Genomic DNA, 12,409 nt, shown 5'->3' with positions numbered 1-12,409 from the left:
CCAAAAATTAATATAAACACATTGATTACATATTATTTTGGCTTCACAGTCATTTTGCAGATCAATAAATTACTCTTTTAAATTTGGACTAACACTTTCTACGTCTGATAAAAATGGATTGATTAACCAAGCTGATATCAAAAGTTCCTGTTAGTCTTTGAACCGTATTATCATATCTTCGATAAGGGCATTAATGTGGCTATGATACTATATGTCTTTTTTAATGGGCCCTTGTTTTATATGAAGAACTTGATAATATTGAGTATTATGCCAAAGTTAAAGTTAAATTTTGCGTATGAAAGTGTAGTTTTTCTTTATTGACACAACGTTCCCTTGAACCTCCCGCTCCCTTCTGCAGCACCCCCCAAATGCGAAAATTTTAAAAACGCCTAGCCAGACTTCCAAAACGTCCAGAAAGGGGCGCTGGCACCCCCGATAAGAAACATAACTTCAGGAAGTGGTGGACACTCCTTCTGTCCTTTTAAAATATTGTGTTTTCTGGAATTTTATATATATTATAGTAAGTCAAAAAAATTACCATTACCATTTACCGTTGTACGGCTGAGTTGAGTAACCATTATTAAACTGAACTTTTGAACTCAACTAAACGCCTAAACTCTTTTTATAAATGTCGCGTTTTAGCCGTGACCTTTCTATTTTTGTTTACACTGAAATAAATAAATTTAGATAGTGAAATATCTTCTTTGTAATATTAATATTATAATTTTGAAAATATGTAATACAACAAATTTCAATATCAATACCATTTAACCTGAAAAATTAATGATAAATATTTCGGCGGGTGGATTCGACATTCAGCCGCGGCGAAGTCACGCCCAGCCGCGGCGAAGTCACGCCCAGCCGGGAGTTTAGTACTAGTAGCCGTTTACGTCACTTCCGGCCGCTAGCGAATATCACTTCCAGCCATAAAAAATCGAGGTAGTTGGCGGTCTTTATATAAATAGTTAGTCTGTGGAATTGACAGTATGACAGCGTAGAGTTGTAAATATTGCGTTTCTTTATGAAATATTAATTTTTTTGGTTGCAAAATAAAGCCTACAGTGTCGCGAGTACGTATTATTTACGTCGCGAGTTTTTTCGAAAAACCTATTTTCTCACAAATGACGGGACATCGCTATCGTCATGATCGAGCGATTTAAAAATACTTTTCACCCTGGAGATCTCTATTAATCGCTCCAGTTTAACGCCGAAATCGCACGATGGATCCCGGCGAAGGAAGCGATAATCGCCTTTCGGAGAACCACGCGTCGTACGAGGACAGAGGGAAAAAATACAAACACAACGGCGGGGACGATATCCACATCCGAGGGGCCGTGACGCGGCCCAAGCAGCGCGCCCCCGGGAACCTGAACACCAACGGAATCTGTCCCTCCAGCGGAGAGCCCAAGGTCGGCAACGGCGCGCCCCCCGCGGACCCGTACAGCGTGGCGAGCAACGTGGACTCGGCGGTGGACAAGTGCTGCGAGGGCTACCCCGCGCCCGCCTGCCGCGGCTGGAGCCTCGAGGGCATCCTGCAGCCGGACGTGAAGATCAACAACACGGACGGGGAGGCGGCCGGCTCGTCCGAGGCCGACAACTTCGACTTACAATACCGAGGCGCGGGGAAGTCCCGATCGCCCGAGAACCCCAAGAATGGGATCGGCAACGATTTCAACATAAATGTTCCGTCTACGAGCAATTCCAACGGGCGAGTCTCTCGCAAGAGGAGCACTCGCAGCGGGCGGAAGGCGCGAGTCGCGCCGCCCTACGCGGACGACTCGTCCAGCGACACGGGCAACGACGACTACTCGGCCGGGTCCGACGAGTGCTGCATCTACACGTATCGCGGCGGTGAGCATCTGGCGGATCTCCCGAGCTCCTTCTTCTCCCTAGATATGGGGTTGGCGGAAGGCGCGGCGCTACCCTCGCCGCCCGTGTTCCCCGTGCGCGCGCCGCGCTCGCGAGACTCCAGTCCCGACATGGACTACCTGGAGATGGACTTCGACCCGGGGCCGTCGTGCGAGGCCGACTCCGACAGAGAATCTAGTTTAGATTTGGACTTGGACGCCGCGCAGTCGGATCGCGTTCCATCCGACGACGAAGACGTCCCCGCGAATGTCCCCGTCCACGTTATCCCGGAGGTCGCGGAAGCTCCCGCGCCGACGGTGCGCGCCGCCAGCCCACCGGGGTCGCCCGTGCCCTCCACGAGCGGCGCGTGCCAGGCAGAGCGGGCGTGCGCCGCGGCGACGGAGCCGTGCGCGTCCGGGGAAGAAACGCCGGCGCCTGAGGAGGAGCCGGTGGGCGCGCTGATCCCGCACACGCTGGCCAGCGGGCAGGTGGTGGTGGTGAGGCGCACGCTGCGGAGCTGGCCGGCGCGAGAGGGGCCGCAGCACCACAGCTCCAGCGGAGACCTCATCTCTCCAGGGGACACGACGGAATGTGAGTCTGCCATTTTAACTTGATTAAAAAATTATAAAAGTTAGGTTTGTCGGGTTCGGTGAGCATTGCGGAGTATTGCAGTATTTGTATTCTGGATGGTACATTGTTTCTTAACATCATAAAATTGATAGGGATTCTGAATGAACACTGGTACTAGCCGCGTTTTTAAGTCGAGTGAGTTACATCATAAAATACATTCAATAATATCAAAGAGAATTAATTTGACCATGAAAACTTCTCTTTTATAAAATTTTATGACATGAAGTATTTATTGCTTAGACATGAGTGTATCACAATGTATATCACCGCAGTAATTTATCAGAGTGGAAAGGTGAATAAAATCTGTAGAATTATCCGATCATTAGGATTACGCGATTAAACTAAAGATACTTATAGACTACAATTTTTTACTCACTGAAACATGGCAAGAAAAATAGGTGATCATCAACATATAAATGAACCGGGATAATTCACTCCTGATTAATCCAAATGTTCGCCTCCGTAGTGTAACGGTCAGCACGCTGATCACCTTTTCTTCATGCGTTATGCATCATTGAATGGGGATAAAGGTTTGAAGATGAAGAAAAAGATTAATCCAATCCTAGTTTATCATAGATCTGAGAGAACATACGTGTATAAAAGATCTACGTAAATCACTTTTTTTCTGTTAATATTATTAATATTATACCTCTATATTCACACAATTGAAGTCTACCTAAACCTTACCTATCTCTTACATCACGTTGTTGGAAAACATGGCTTAGAAGGTTTACTCCTAAGCTGATTGCTTTAAAGAAATTCATCTAAATAAATTGAAAATCATTCTCAGGTGATCTCCCGGAGTCTCTGTTGTGGGCTCCTTCCCCGGAGGGTCCCGCGGGGCACCCGGAGGGTCCCGCCCGGCCCCCGACAGGCCTGCTGGAGAATGGGCGCCACAACCTCGCCTCTGCCCTGTTCCACTGCACCATGGCCAAGAGGCTCACGGTGCACCGGACTGACAACTTCCTGCAAGACGAGGATACTTCCAATGTGGTACGGATATAATTTCGGTCCCGACTTAAGTTTTCTTTTTACAATATTGCACTTTGGATGTTTGAAGTTCAATTTCAATGTCCAATATACGAATTTGCACCAGGAAACTGCTTAGCTAGGTTTTTTAATCCCTAAGTATTTTCTCCACATTGAATTAAGTCTTCTGCTTCCTTAAAATATTTATTTTGTTTATAATTTATATTTGAAGCACTAACTTTGTGATTTTCCATTTTATAATTAAAATGTAACTTTGTTTTAAAATCACTAAAAATATTTTATTATAACTTCATTATAATGTCTACCGGTTTCGAAGCTAACCGCTTCTTTATCAAGACTGATTAATACTACTTAATAATAGTATTAATCAGTCTTGATAAAGAAGCGGTTAGCTTCGAAATCGGTAGACATTATACTTAAGTTGTAATAAAATATTTATAGTGATTTTAAAACAAAGTTACATTTTAATTATATTTATTTTGTATTTATGTTATGTTTTTTACTGTGCAATTTTGTTATATATAAAAATACATAATCTCTTAGTAAAGATATCTCCATCACAAGAGTTATAACTTAGATATATAAAAGACGGTTTAATATAACAGCATGTAATTAGCATAATTATGAAATTTGTATAGGATTTTAATAAATACATGTTTTTGTGTTGGTATCAGGATGGTGTTTCAATAGAGCCGCCCCTGAGCGTGGCCAAGGTCATGGTGTGGTCGGAGCAGGAGGCGTGCTCGCGCCAGGTCACGCAGGTCAGCACCTCGGCTTGCGGAGCTACGGCCGTCATTAATGCTCTGGTAACCTTGATTCAACTAAAGTACATTATAACTAATCAAACCAAATTGTAAGATTATTTTCAAAAGTCTCCTTACTCTTGGATGTCAAAAAACAGCAAAATCAGTACACTACAAAAGTCGAAATATTTTCTTTTGCACCAACAGATGTCTCTGGTGTAATGATTCTGATTTCTATTCTTTATTTAAAAAAAAATGGAATAAAAATTCATTTAGTGCTCTCCTATTTAAAAATTACAAAGTACCTACTTACTAATTTTATACATATTTAGTATTTACTTAGAAACTGACATTTTGAAAAAAGGCAGACTATGGCAACAGTGTGAAAATGTGAAAAATTCATGGTTTATTCAAGATAAATGACTTTTTTGTTGTTGTTGTATTTGTCTTGTTTTCATGCAATAATTTTAATTTTGTATTTCATCATATCACTACGTCATATCTTTTCATATGAAGAATGTGATTTATAGCTGATTTTGTAACTTAAATTAATTCACAGTAATAATTATTCACTTACGATCTATTCATATTGATAGTGTTAGCCTATGCTAGTTCATCTATATGAAGCCGATTATTAAAATTGGAGTGTTTACAAGGCTAAGTCCTTTTATTGGACAGTTTAAGTGATCATTTTATGCACTGGATTGTACTCATGATTTTCATATACTATAGGGTTTTCCAATAAGAGGTTTAATTTTGAATAGCCCGCTATCTAGGCAGCTGCAACTTTTGAAGCTGTCATCTTTTGACATTTACGCTTACATAAAAACTACGCGATTAATAAAAATGCAACGATACACGCTTCAACAACGCATTGAAATTGTTAAAATTCACTACAGAAATGGTGAAAATTTTGCAATCACAGTTCGCGAAACTAAAGCACTTTTTGGTCGTCGTGAAACGCCTTCTCGGCCAGCAAAAGTGAAACTTGTTAAAAAATTTGAACTGTTGGGACAACTTAGTGATGTGAAGAATCGAAACGGTGTGCATCGCTCAAGAACAATTGAGAATATTGCTGCTGTAGCCCGCAGTGTTGACGAAACCCCAGGTTTGTTGATTCCTCGTCGATCTTTGGAATTAGGCATTTCACCGTATTTTGCATAAAGACTTAGGTTTTAAGGCTCTTAAAGTTTACTTAACACAAGAAGTCAAGCCGGTCGATCACCAGCAACGTCACATATTCGCAAATTGGGTCCTTGAAATGCATCAAAATGATCCGGATTTTCATCGAAAAATCATCTTCAGTGATGAGGCCCATTTTGACCTCAGAGGCTACGTGAATAAGCAGAATTGCCGCATTTGGGTAACGGAAAATCCAAGAATGCTTGTTGAAAAGCCTCTCCATCCTCAACGTGTCACTGTTTGGTGCGGTTTTTGGGCTGGCGGTGTGATTGGACCTTACTTATTCGAAAATGAGGCTGGTGCAACTGTTACGGTGAATGGATTGCGCTATCGAGCTATGATCAATGATTTTTTATGGCCGGAATTGGAAGATATTGATGTGGATGACGTTTATTTTCAACAAGACGGCGCTACGTGCCACACAAGCAACGAAACAATCAATTTGGCAACAAAAATTTCCTGGCCGTGTTATTTCTCGAAGAGGTGATCACAGTTGGCCCCCGAGATCTTGTGATTTAACACCTTGAGACTTTTTTCTTTGGAGCCACGTGAAAGATAAGGTCTATGCCTTAAAGATGGAATTTGTGAAGTTATCGAGGGCATACAGCCGCAAATGTGTGAATTGGTCATGGAAAATTTCATGAAAAGGTTATGGTGCTCAGCCGTAGCCGTGGCGGCCATTTAGCTGATATCGTTTTCCATCGTTAATCGCATACTTTTCTCTTAACAATGCAATAAATATTCATTGATTTATCTTAAAATATACTAGTTTTTTTCAAATATCAAAATGAAACCTCTTATTGGATAACCCTATATATAGTTAAAATTGTGACAGAAAACATCACATTTTCAGTACAAACTTCATATGCGACATCCGTTTATGTATTTTGCAAGTTAAGCAGAGATCTTTATTTTATTATTGAGATTCTTTTTCCAAATTTATTACATGTATTAAGAATGTCACACTGTTTGTCAACTGATCATTTAACAGGCCAATGTGTCCGTATCTATAAAATCTTTAATATAAGATGTCTACTTTAAAAAAAATATTTATATATTTCATATTTTTGTCTTTGTTAAAACATTGTTTATAAAAACTGGAAAATGCAGATTCGTGAATCTGTGGTGATGTGACATTTTTCTTAAGTTGAGCTCCAACAAACTGTTGGTCTATCCATTCAAAGAGATTAATCAATATTGAAACACATTGTTATAGTATACTAATTAGGGTTATATACTAACCACAAGTAACCGCAAACACAACTCCTGTACAATGTTTTTTAATGTCTCACGCTCTACCAAAAGTAATAAAATAGAATGCTCAGAACTGTCTCCCGCTCTCTACCGACAATATGTTTCCCTTTTATGTATTAATTTGAAATCAAACACAGATTTTTTGAGTCTACTAAGTTGTACAACATTTTGAGTGTGTCCAAATACTTGTTCACAAAATCTGGATTATCTCCAATTACAGGAGTTATTTTCATATAATTTTTTGACATCTCATCAAAGATGAAGAAGAATATGGAAGTCTGGGCATTTACGGGGCTGACACATAAAAAATTAATATTGTGACAATTGTTTCGCCTTGTTAGGGCATTTTCAAACGAATGTGGCTTGTTCGACGACATTTGTTTGATAACAAGGCGAAACAATTGTCACAATATTAATTCTTTATGTGTTTTTGTTAATAAAATACAACTTAGTAGACTCAAAAAATCTGTGTTTGATTTCAAATTAATACATAAATTAAAATGGACTTCTACAAATTAAACGCCAAATCAATAAATAATATGTTTCCCGCTAACAATGTGTTATTTGGTTTCCCTTGTCAGCTGGGGCTCAACCAGCCGGTGGAGGTGGAGCGCGTGCTGGGCGCGGTGGAGACGCGCGTGCGGGCGGGGTGCGCGCCGCTGCCGCGCTACCTAGTGTCGCGCGCGCTGGCGGGGTGTGCGGCGCGCGCGCTGGCGCAGGGCCTGCGCACCGCACCCGTGCACTGCCGCCACTTCAGCACGTGGCCCGAGCGCGCCCTCTCCCTGTCCCACTGGCTGGCCTACTGGATAGGACTCGGTATGCTTCTATTCTTATTTCTCCGCCTCTGTAGTGTAGTGAGGTGCTACGACTTTTGAAATATTTCTTTTTTCTATAAGATATAGTACATTTTCTGGGCATTCCAAAAACATTGAAAATTGATGACTTTTGAAATAAGACGTTGAAAGGAGTGAGCGATATGTACATAACTATATGTATCGAATATATTGTCGCTAGCGGTCCACAGGCGTAGTTTACCTACCTGTTTGAAAAATGTTTTAACACAATTTATGGTAACGTACATAGAACTAGATCCAAAACACAGAAACTTATCAAACAAAACCTAACACATACCTCTTTTGGTCAAAAAATCTTTGATTATCTTTTTTTTTTTTTTTTAAATAAAAAGATAAATATTTGTGTTTTTATTATTTTCAAAAATACTTCAATTTGATACTATTTCTGTGAGCTTAAGCGGCTCATTATTAAAAATTGGTATCAAATTGTGGTAGTGTGTTCGAACCCGGAAACTATGATCCAAGAGTCCGCGACACTAACCACTGGACCACAACCCGTCACTTTTTGAAGTTCCTGAGGCGAATACTGGGTGAAAAGTTGTATGATTTTGTCGGGAATGAGGATGTGAGGAGAAGGAGCCAACAGCCCCTCATACTGGAAGTCCTGAAGAGGAGAAGGTGGACACGGTTGCGACATGTCCTTAGAATGCCACCTGAGAGTATTAACCAAAGGCCAATCGTTCATTTAAAAACTAACTAACCAACTAACCGTCATGCTGCTTTCCGCAGGGGTAGATAAAGAAAATAGAATGCCACACCAATCTGTCTTTGCGAATAATCTTCGCCTTTAACATGTATTTATCTATTTTTACTAGTTTATTTTCTATAAGATTTTCTTATTTTTCAGTTGAAACTCATGATGTTTTTTGCATGTAACAACTTTTTAAATGAAGGAATTGATTATATCCATTACAAATTATTATACCTCAGACCAATATAACTGCCAGCTTCACGACTCAGGGCTATATGTTTACGTTTGTTGAAGTATCTAACAACTCAAAATTATGAAAATAACACGATGATAACTAAAAAATATAATTTATTATATCTTATATCCTTTATTTGTTGTTATTAGAATGTATTTTGTTTGTTAGACCTTAAATCACCCGTAAATGAAAAAAAAATATATCTAGAATGCATTGCTGTGTCCTTCATCTGGGTTTATTCGATCCGAATAATCAGCGAGAAATATTGATGCTGCAGAATTAACCCAGAGAATTGCCTGGCCAAGGCTAATTCTCTGATTGGCCACTATGTACTACGGCAGTCTTCAGAGACTGTATTTGTATACACAGATAAATAGTCGAATCTATACAGATGTGACATTATCTATCACAACTCGAAATATTGCAAAAAACATGACAAAATCTTTAAAATAATATCTGAACCGATGTGACTATTTATCTATGGGCATACATGTATTATCGTGTGCGTTCATGTTGCATGTCCAGGCGCGGTGCCGATAGTGACCTTGAACCTGCAGGCGGGCGTGCAGGACGCGGCGCGGACCCCCGACTCCTGGCACCACCAGATGGTGTTCGGGGTGGGCCCGCGGGGGGTGTACCTCTCCAACCCGCTGGAGTGCGTGGAGGAAGGAGCACTGTGGCATCAGCTCTGCTCCGATTCAGTGAGTATCCCAACAGACTCCAGTATTTACACAATAACATTGTATCGCATCATTTTCAAACACCGTATGTGAAGCTACCTTGCTGGAGTTCCCGGGTTCGATTCCCAAGAGGGTCAAAATAAATATTAGTGATTTTTCAGTCTTAGATTATTAGTCTCAGATTATTAGTGATTTATTTAATATGACCCTGGACTGGTACCTGAAGCGGAAGGCTGATCACATTTCCTTCGTGTATTTAACGATCAAGATAACACTGCTTCTATACGATGCAGTGCCCTATGCACCATTGTGGTGTGGATAAGGGTTAGAAGAAGAAGAAGATTTTTTATCGGTGGAAACATCATTGATTAATTCCTTGTCAATACACAATTGCAGGTATTGTTAGTTAGAAGAAAGGACATAGTGAGCCGATGGACTTGTGACACGGACCTGTCTCCCCTGCTCCATGTTCCCGGTGATAGTCGGTGGAGAACTATGAATGTTCTCGGTGAGTATGAACCCTACCACACTTCCACGCTTTGAAGTAAAATATTATACCTAAATGATCAGAGGCTCATAAGTCCTAAATATTGTGTGAAATTTTTTGATTTAATGGGTTAGCAACTAATTTTTAGCATAAAGAAGAACAGTTAAAGAATGTAAGCCATCGTTCCATATTTTTTTTCAGTATTTGGCATGTGTTTGACATGATATTTTTACATCTAATATTGATTCAGCAATTTTATAAAAGCCAATGTCAAAATGATGTTTCGTGAACGAATGGAACCATAGAGAAAATGTAATTAAATGCATAAAGTATTGAGTTTGTCATTGGAAATTTTGCTAACACCATGCAACATATTCATATTAGAATAGATCAGTTGTGAGTAAGATGTTTATGATTTGGCACGATCAGGTATGCCAAATACTTGAAAGCGGTCAGGTTAGGAGTCGAAACAATCGGTGGGTGTGTATGAGGAGATGCATGAACGTGGAAGAGGCGAGGAGTGTTTGCAATGACAAAGTGGTGTGGCGTTCTATTCTCTCTGCCTACCCCTGCGGAAGCGGCGTGATGGTTAGTTAGTTAGTTAGTTATGTTCATGATTTAATGATGGTAATATTTCAGGGCAAGTAGTCAATGTGATAAGGGAGTCGCACACGCCGAGCGGGTCCACCCGCACTAGCCACGTGCGCATCCCGGCGTGCTACGAGGCGGGCATCACCATCGCCGCCGTGCTCGGCTCCGAGGCACACCGCCGCCTGCTGCAGGCTCCTGAACTCCCGCTCCTGCATCAGTAGCATCCTCACCTCATCTCAGGAATACAGATTACGCGCAGTTATAATTGTGTGAAGTAGCGGCCGCACGTGCAGACAGTTCTCGAGTTTCAAACGAGTTTTATCCCTACTTTTGTCCCTTTTGCATATGTATGATACAATTCTTATGTTAGTGCTGAATTCTCATTTTTCACGGAATATAAAATTATTCAAAATTTATTGAATTCTCACCTGTGGTAAGAGAAGGGGAATGCTATTTATTTATAGATTTGTCGTTTAATTTGTAGAATTCCATTTTAATTTATATATAACATATTAAAATCAAACACTGATTTTTAGAGTCTACTAAATTGTATCCCCCTTTGTGGTGTAATGGTTAGCGTATTCAGTGCTGCAGGTCCTGAGTTCGATTCAAAGGGAGGGTGAAAAAAATATTATTGATTTTACACTAATATATATTTAGTATTACCCTGGACTGGTGCCTGAAGCGCAGGAGTGATCACCTTGCCTTCATGTAAGTGACAATCATGATAACACTGCATTAATACGATGTAGTACCCTACGCGCGGTTGGGTGCGGATAAGGGTTTCAAAATTGTATTTTATTATTAAAAACATATTTAAAAACATAAAAAATAAAATTTACGACATTTGTTTCAAAATAGCATTTTCAAACTACTGTCAATGTCAGTAGTTGGAAAATGCCATAACAAGGCGAAACGACTGTCACAAAATTTATTTTTATGTGTTTTTAATAACAAAATACAATGTACTCTATCCGTAGCATGTGTAAGGATATCGTGAGGTGGGGACGACAACGAAGGCGATACTGGAATGAGTATGTAAACTGAATGTCAGAGGACAGACTTCCACGTATCGCCCTTCAAGGTAACCCTGAAGGACGCAGACCTCCAGGCAGACCTCCGAAAAGATGGAAAGACAGCTGAGGGTCAACATCCCAGCCACAAACAGATCCCTAGGATCTACAAAAAGAAGAAGAAGAAGAAGAATTTATTCTAAAAGTTAGTGTTTGAAATTTAATATATGAAAGCTATTTACTTTGCAACGTTCTCAACTGATGATAGATAGCTTCATCTGAGATACAAAAGCGATTACTTAATTATGAGATGGTGAACATTACATGGTGTACTAAGTGTAAAAAGCCCCAAATTCATATAATTTTTTTTTCTTCTAAAACATCTATTATTTATCTTGGTATTGAATATGTACCTACGTTTCATAATAATAATACGTTGTAAATGTAAAATACTTATTTTTAAGTAAGATACATACAATCATTTTACTAAAATATGCATGGTGCACAAATTACTGATTAAAATTTTTAAAATTTCAAAAAAACTTTTATGATTGGTAAAAATAATGTGTAAATCGAAAAGGTCAACACCACCGGGTGCATTTTCCATTTAGATACAGGCGATTGTAAACCCTTTTTAGTAATGCTACCGCTGTTAATAATTAATTTGGCTATGATCATAGGAAATTAAAACTTGCAGCCTCAAAAATGTTATTTATTCATTCTATATTCGCGCGCATCACACTTAAGTGGGTATAGAAGGGTTTGTTTTTACGTGATAATTTTAAGTGAATAGGGTAACATTTTTGCAATTATTTTTCTTTATATCAAGATCAGAATTCAGATTTCAAAATAGTTTAAAGACGGAACGGGAACTCGGGCAGCTTTGATTTATATGAAACGGGGATATAAATTTCGGCTTGAAAATGGGAAAAATATAAAAATCAAGATTGTTGAATTGACATTTTACTCTATTTAATAAGCACATGTTGGTGAATTGAGAACTGCTTGTATATTATTCAGTATTTATCTTATCCCGCTTGTAATACCGAAATACACTGTCTAAGAAATGTGCTGCCATTGGATGCGACACTGTTATTTCCAATATATTGGCAAGAAAGTATTCTTCGTGGCGTATCAATTATCATTGACTAAGAAATACGAGGATTACATATGTATACATATTTGATAATTGATCATTCTGTACTATTACA

The 12,409-nt window shown here is 39.6% G+C and overlaps 1 protein-coding gene across 1 annotated transcript; it reads left to right on the top strand.

Moving 5' to 3' along the window:
• Positions 1-974: 974 nt before the first annotated feature.
• On the top strand, positions 975-11,000 carry LOC148312584 (uncharacterized). Its single transcript, XM_088276352.1, has 7 exons — positions 975-2,439; positions 3,269-3,471; positions 4,143-4,274; positions 7,229-7,463; positions 8,953-9,128; positions 9,504-9,615; positions 10,234-11,000. Exons 1-7 carry the CDS (start codon positions 1,221-1,223, stop codon positions 10,404-10,406), a joined length of 2,250 nt encoding a protein of 749 aa, XP_088132478.1. The 5' UTR covers positions 975-1,220; the 3' UTR covers positions 10,407-11,000.
• Positions 11,001-12,409: the final 1,409 nt, after the last annotated feature.

The sequence above is a fragment of the Brachycentrus maculatus genome, unplaced genomic scaffold, assembly GCF_059751285.1.
Source record: "Brachycentrus maculatus isolate JH-2025_06_01 unplaced genomic scaffold, ASM5975128v1 h1tg000038l, whole genome shotgun sequence".
NCBI lineage: Eukaryota > Metazoa > Arthropoda > Insecta > Trichoptera > Brachycentridae > Brachycentrus > Brachycentrus maculatus.
The sequence above is the reverse complement of the archived record's forward strand: the minus strand, read 5'-3'. Positions and strand labels throughout refer to the sequence as shown.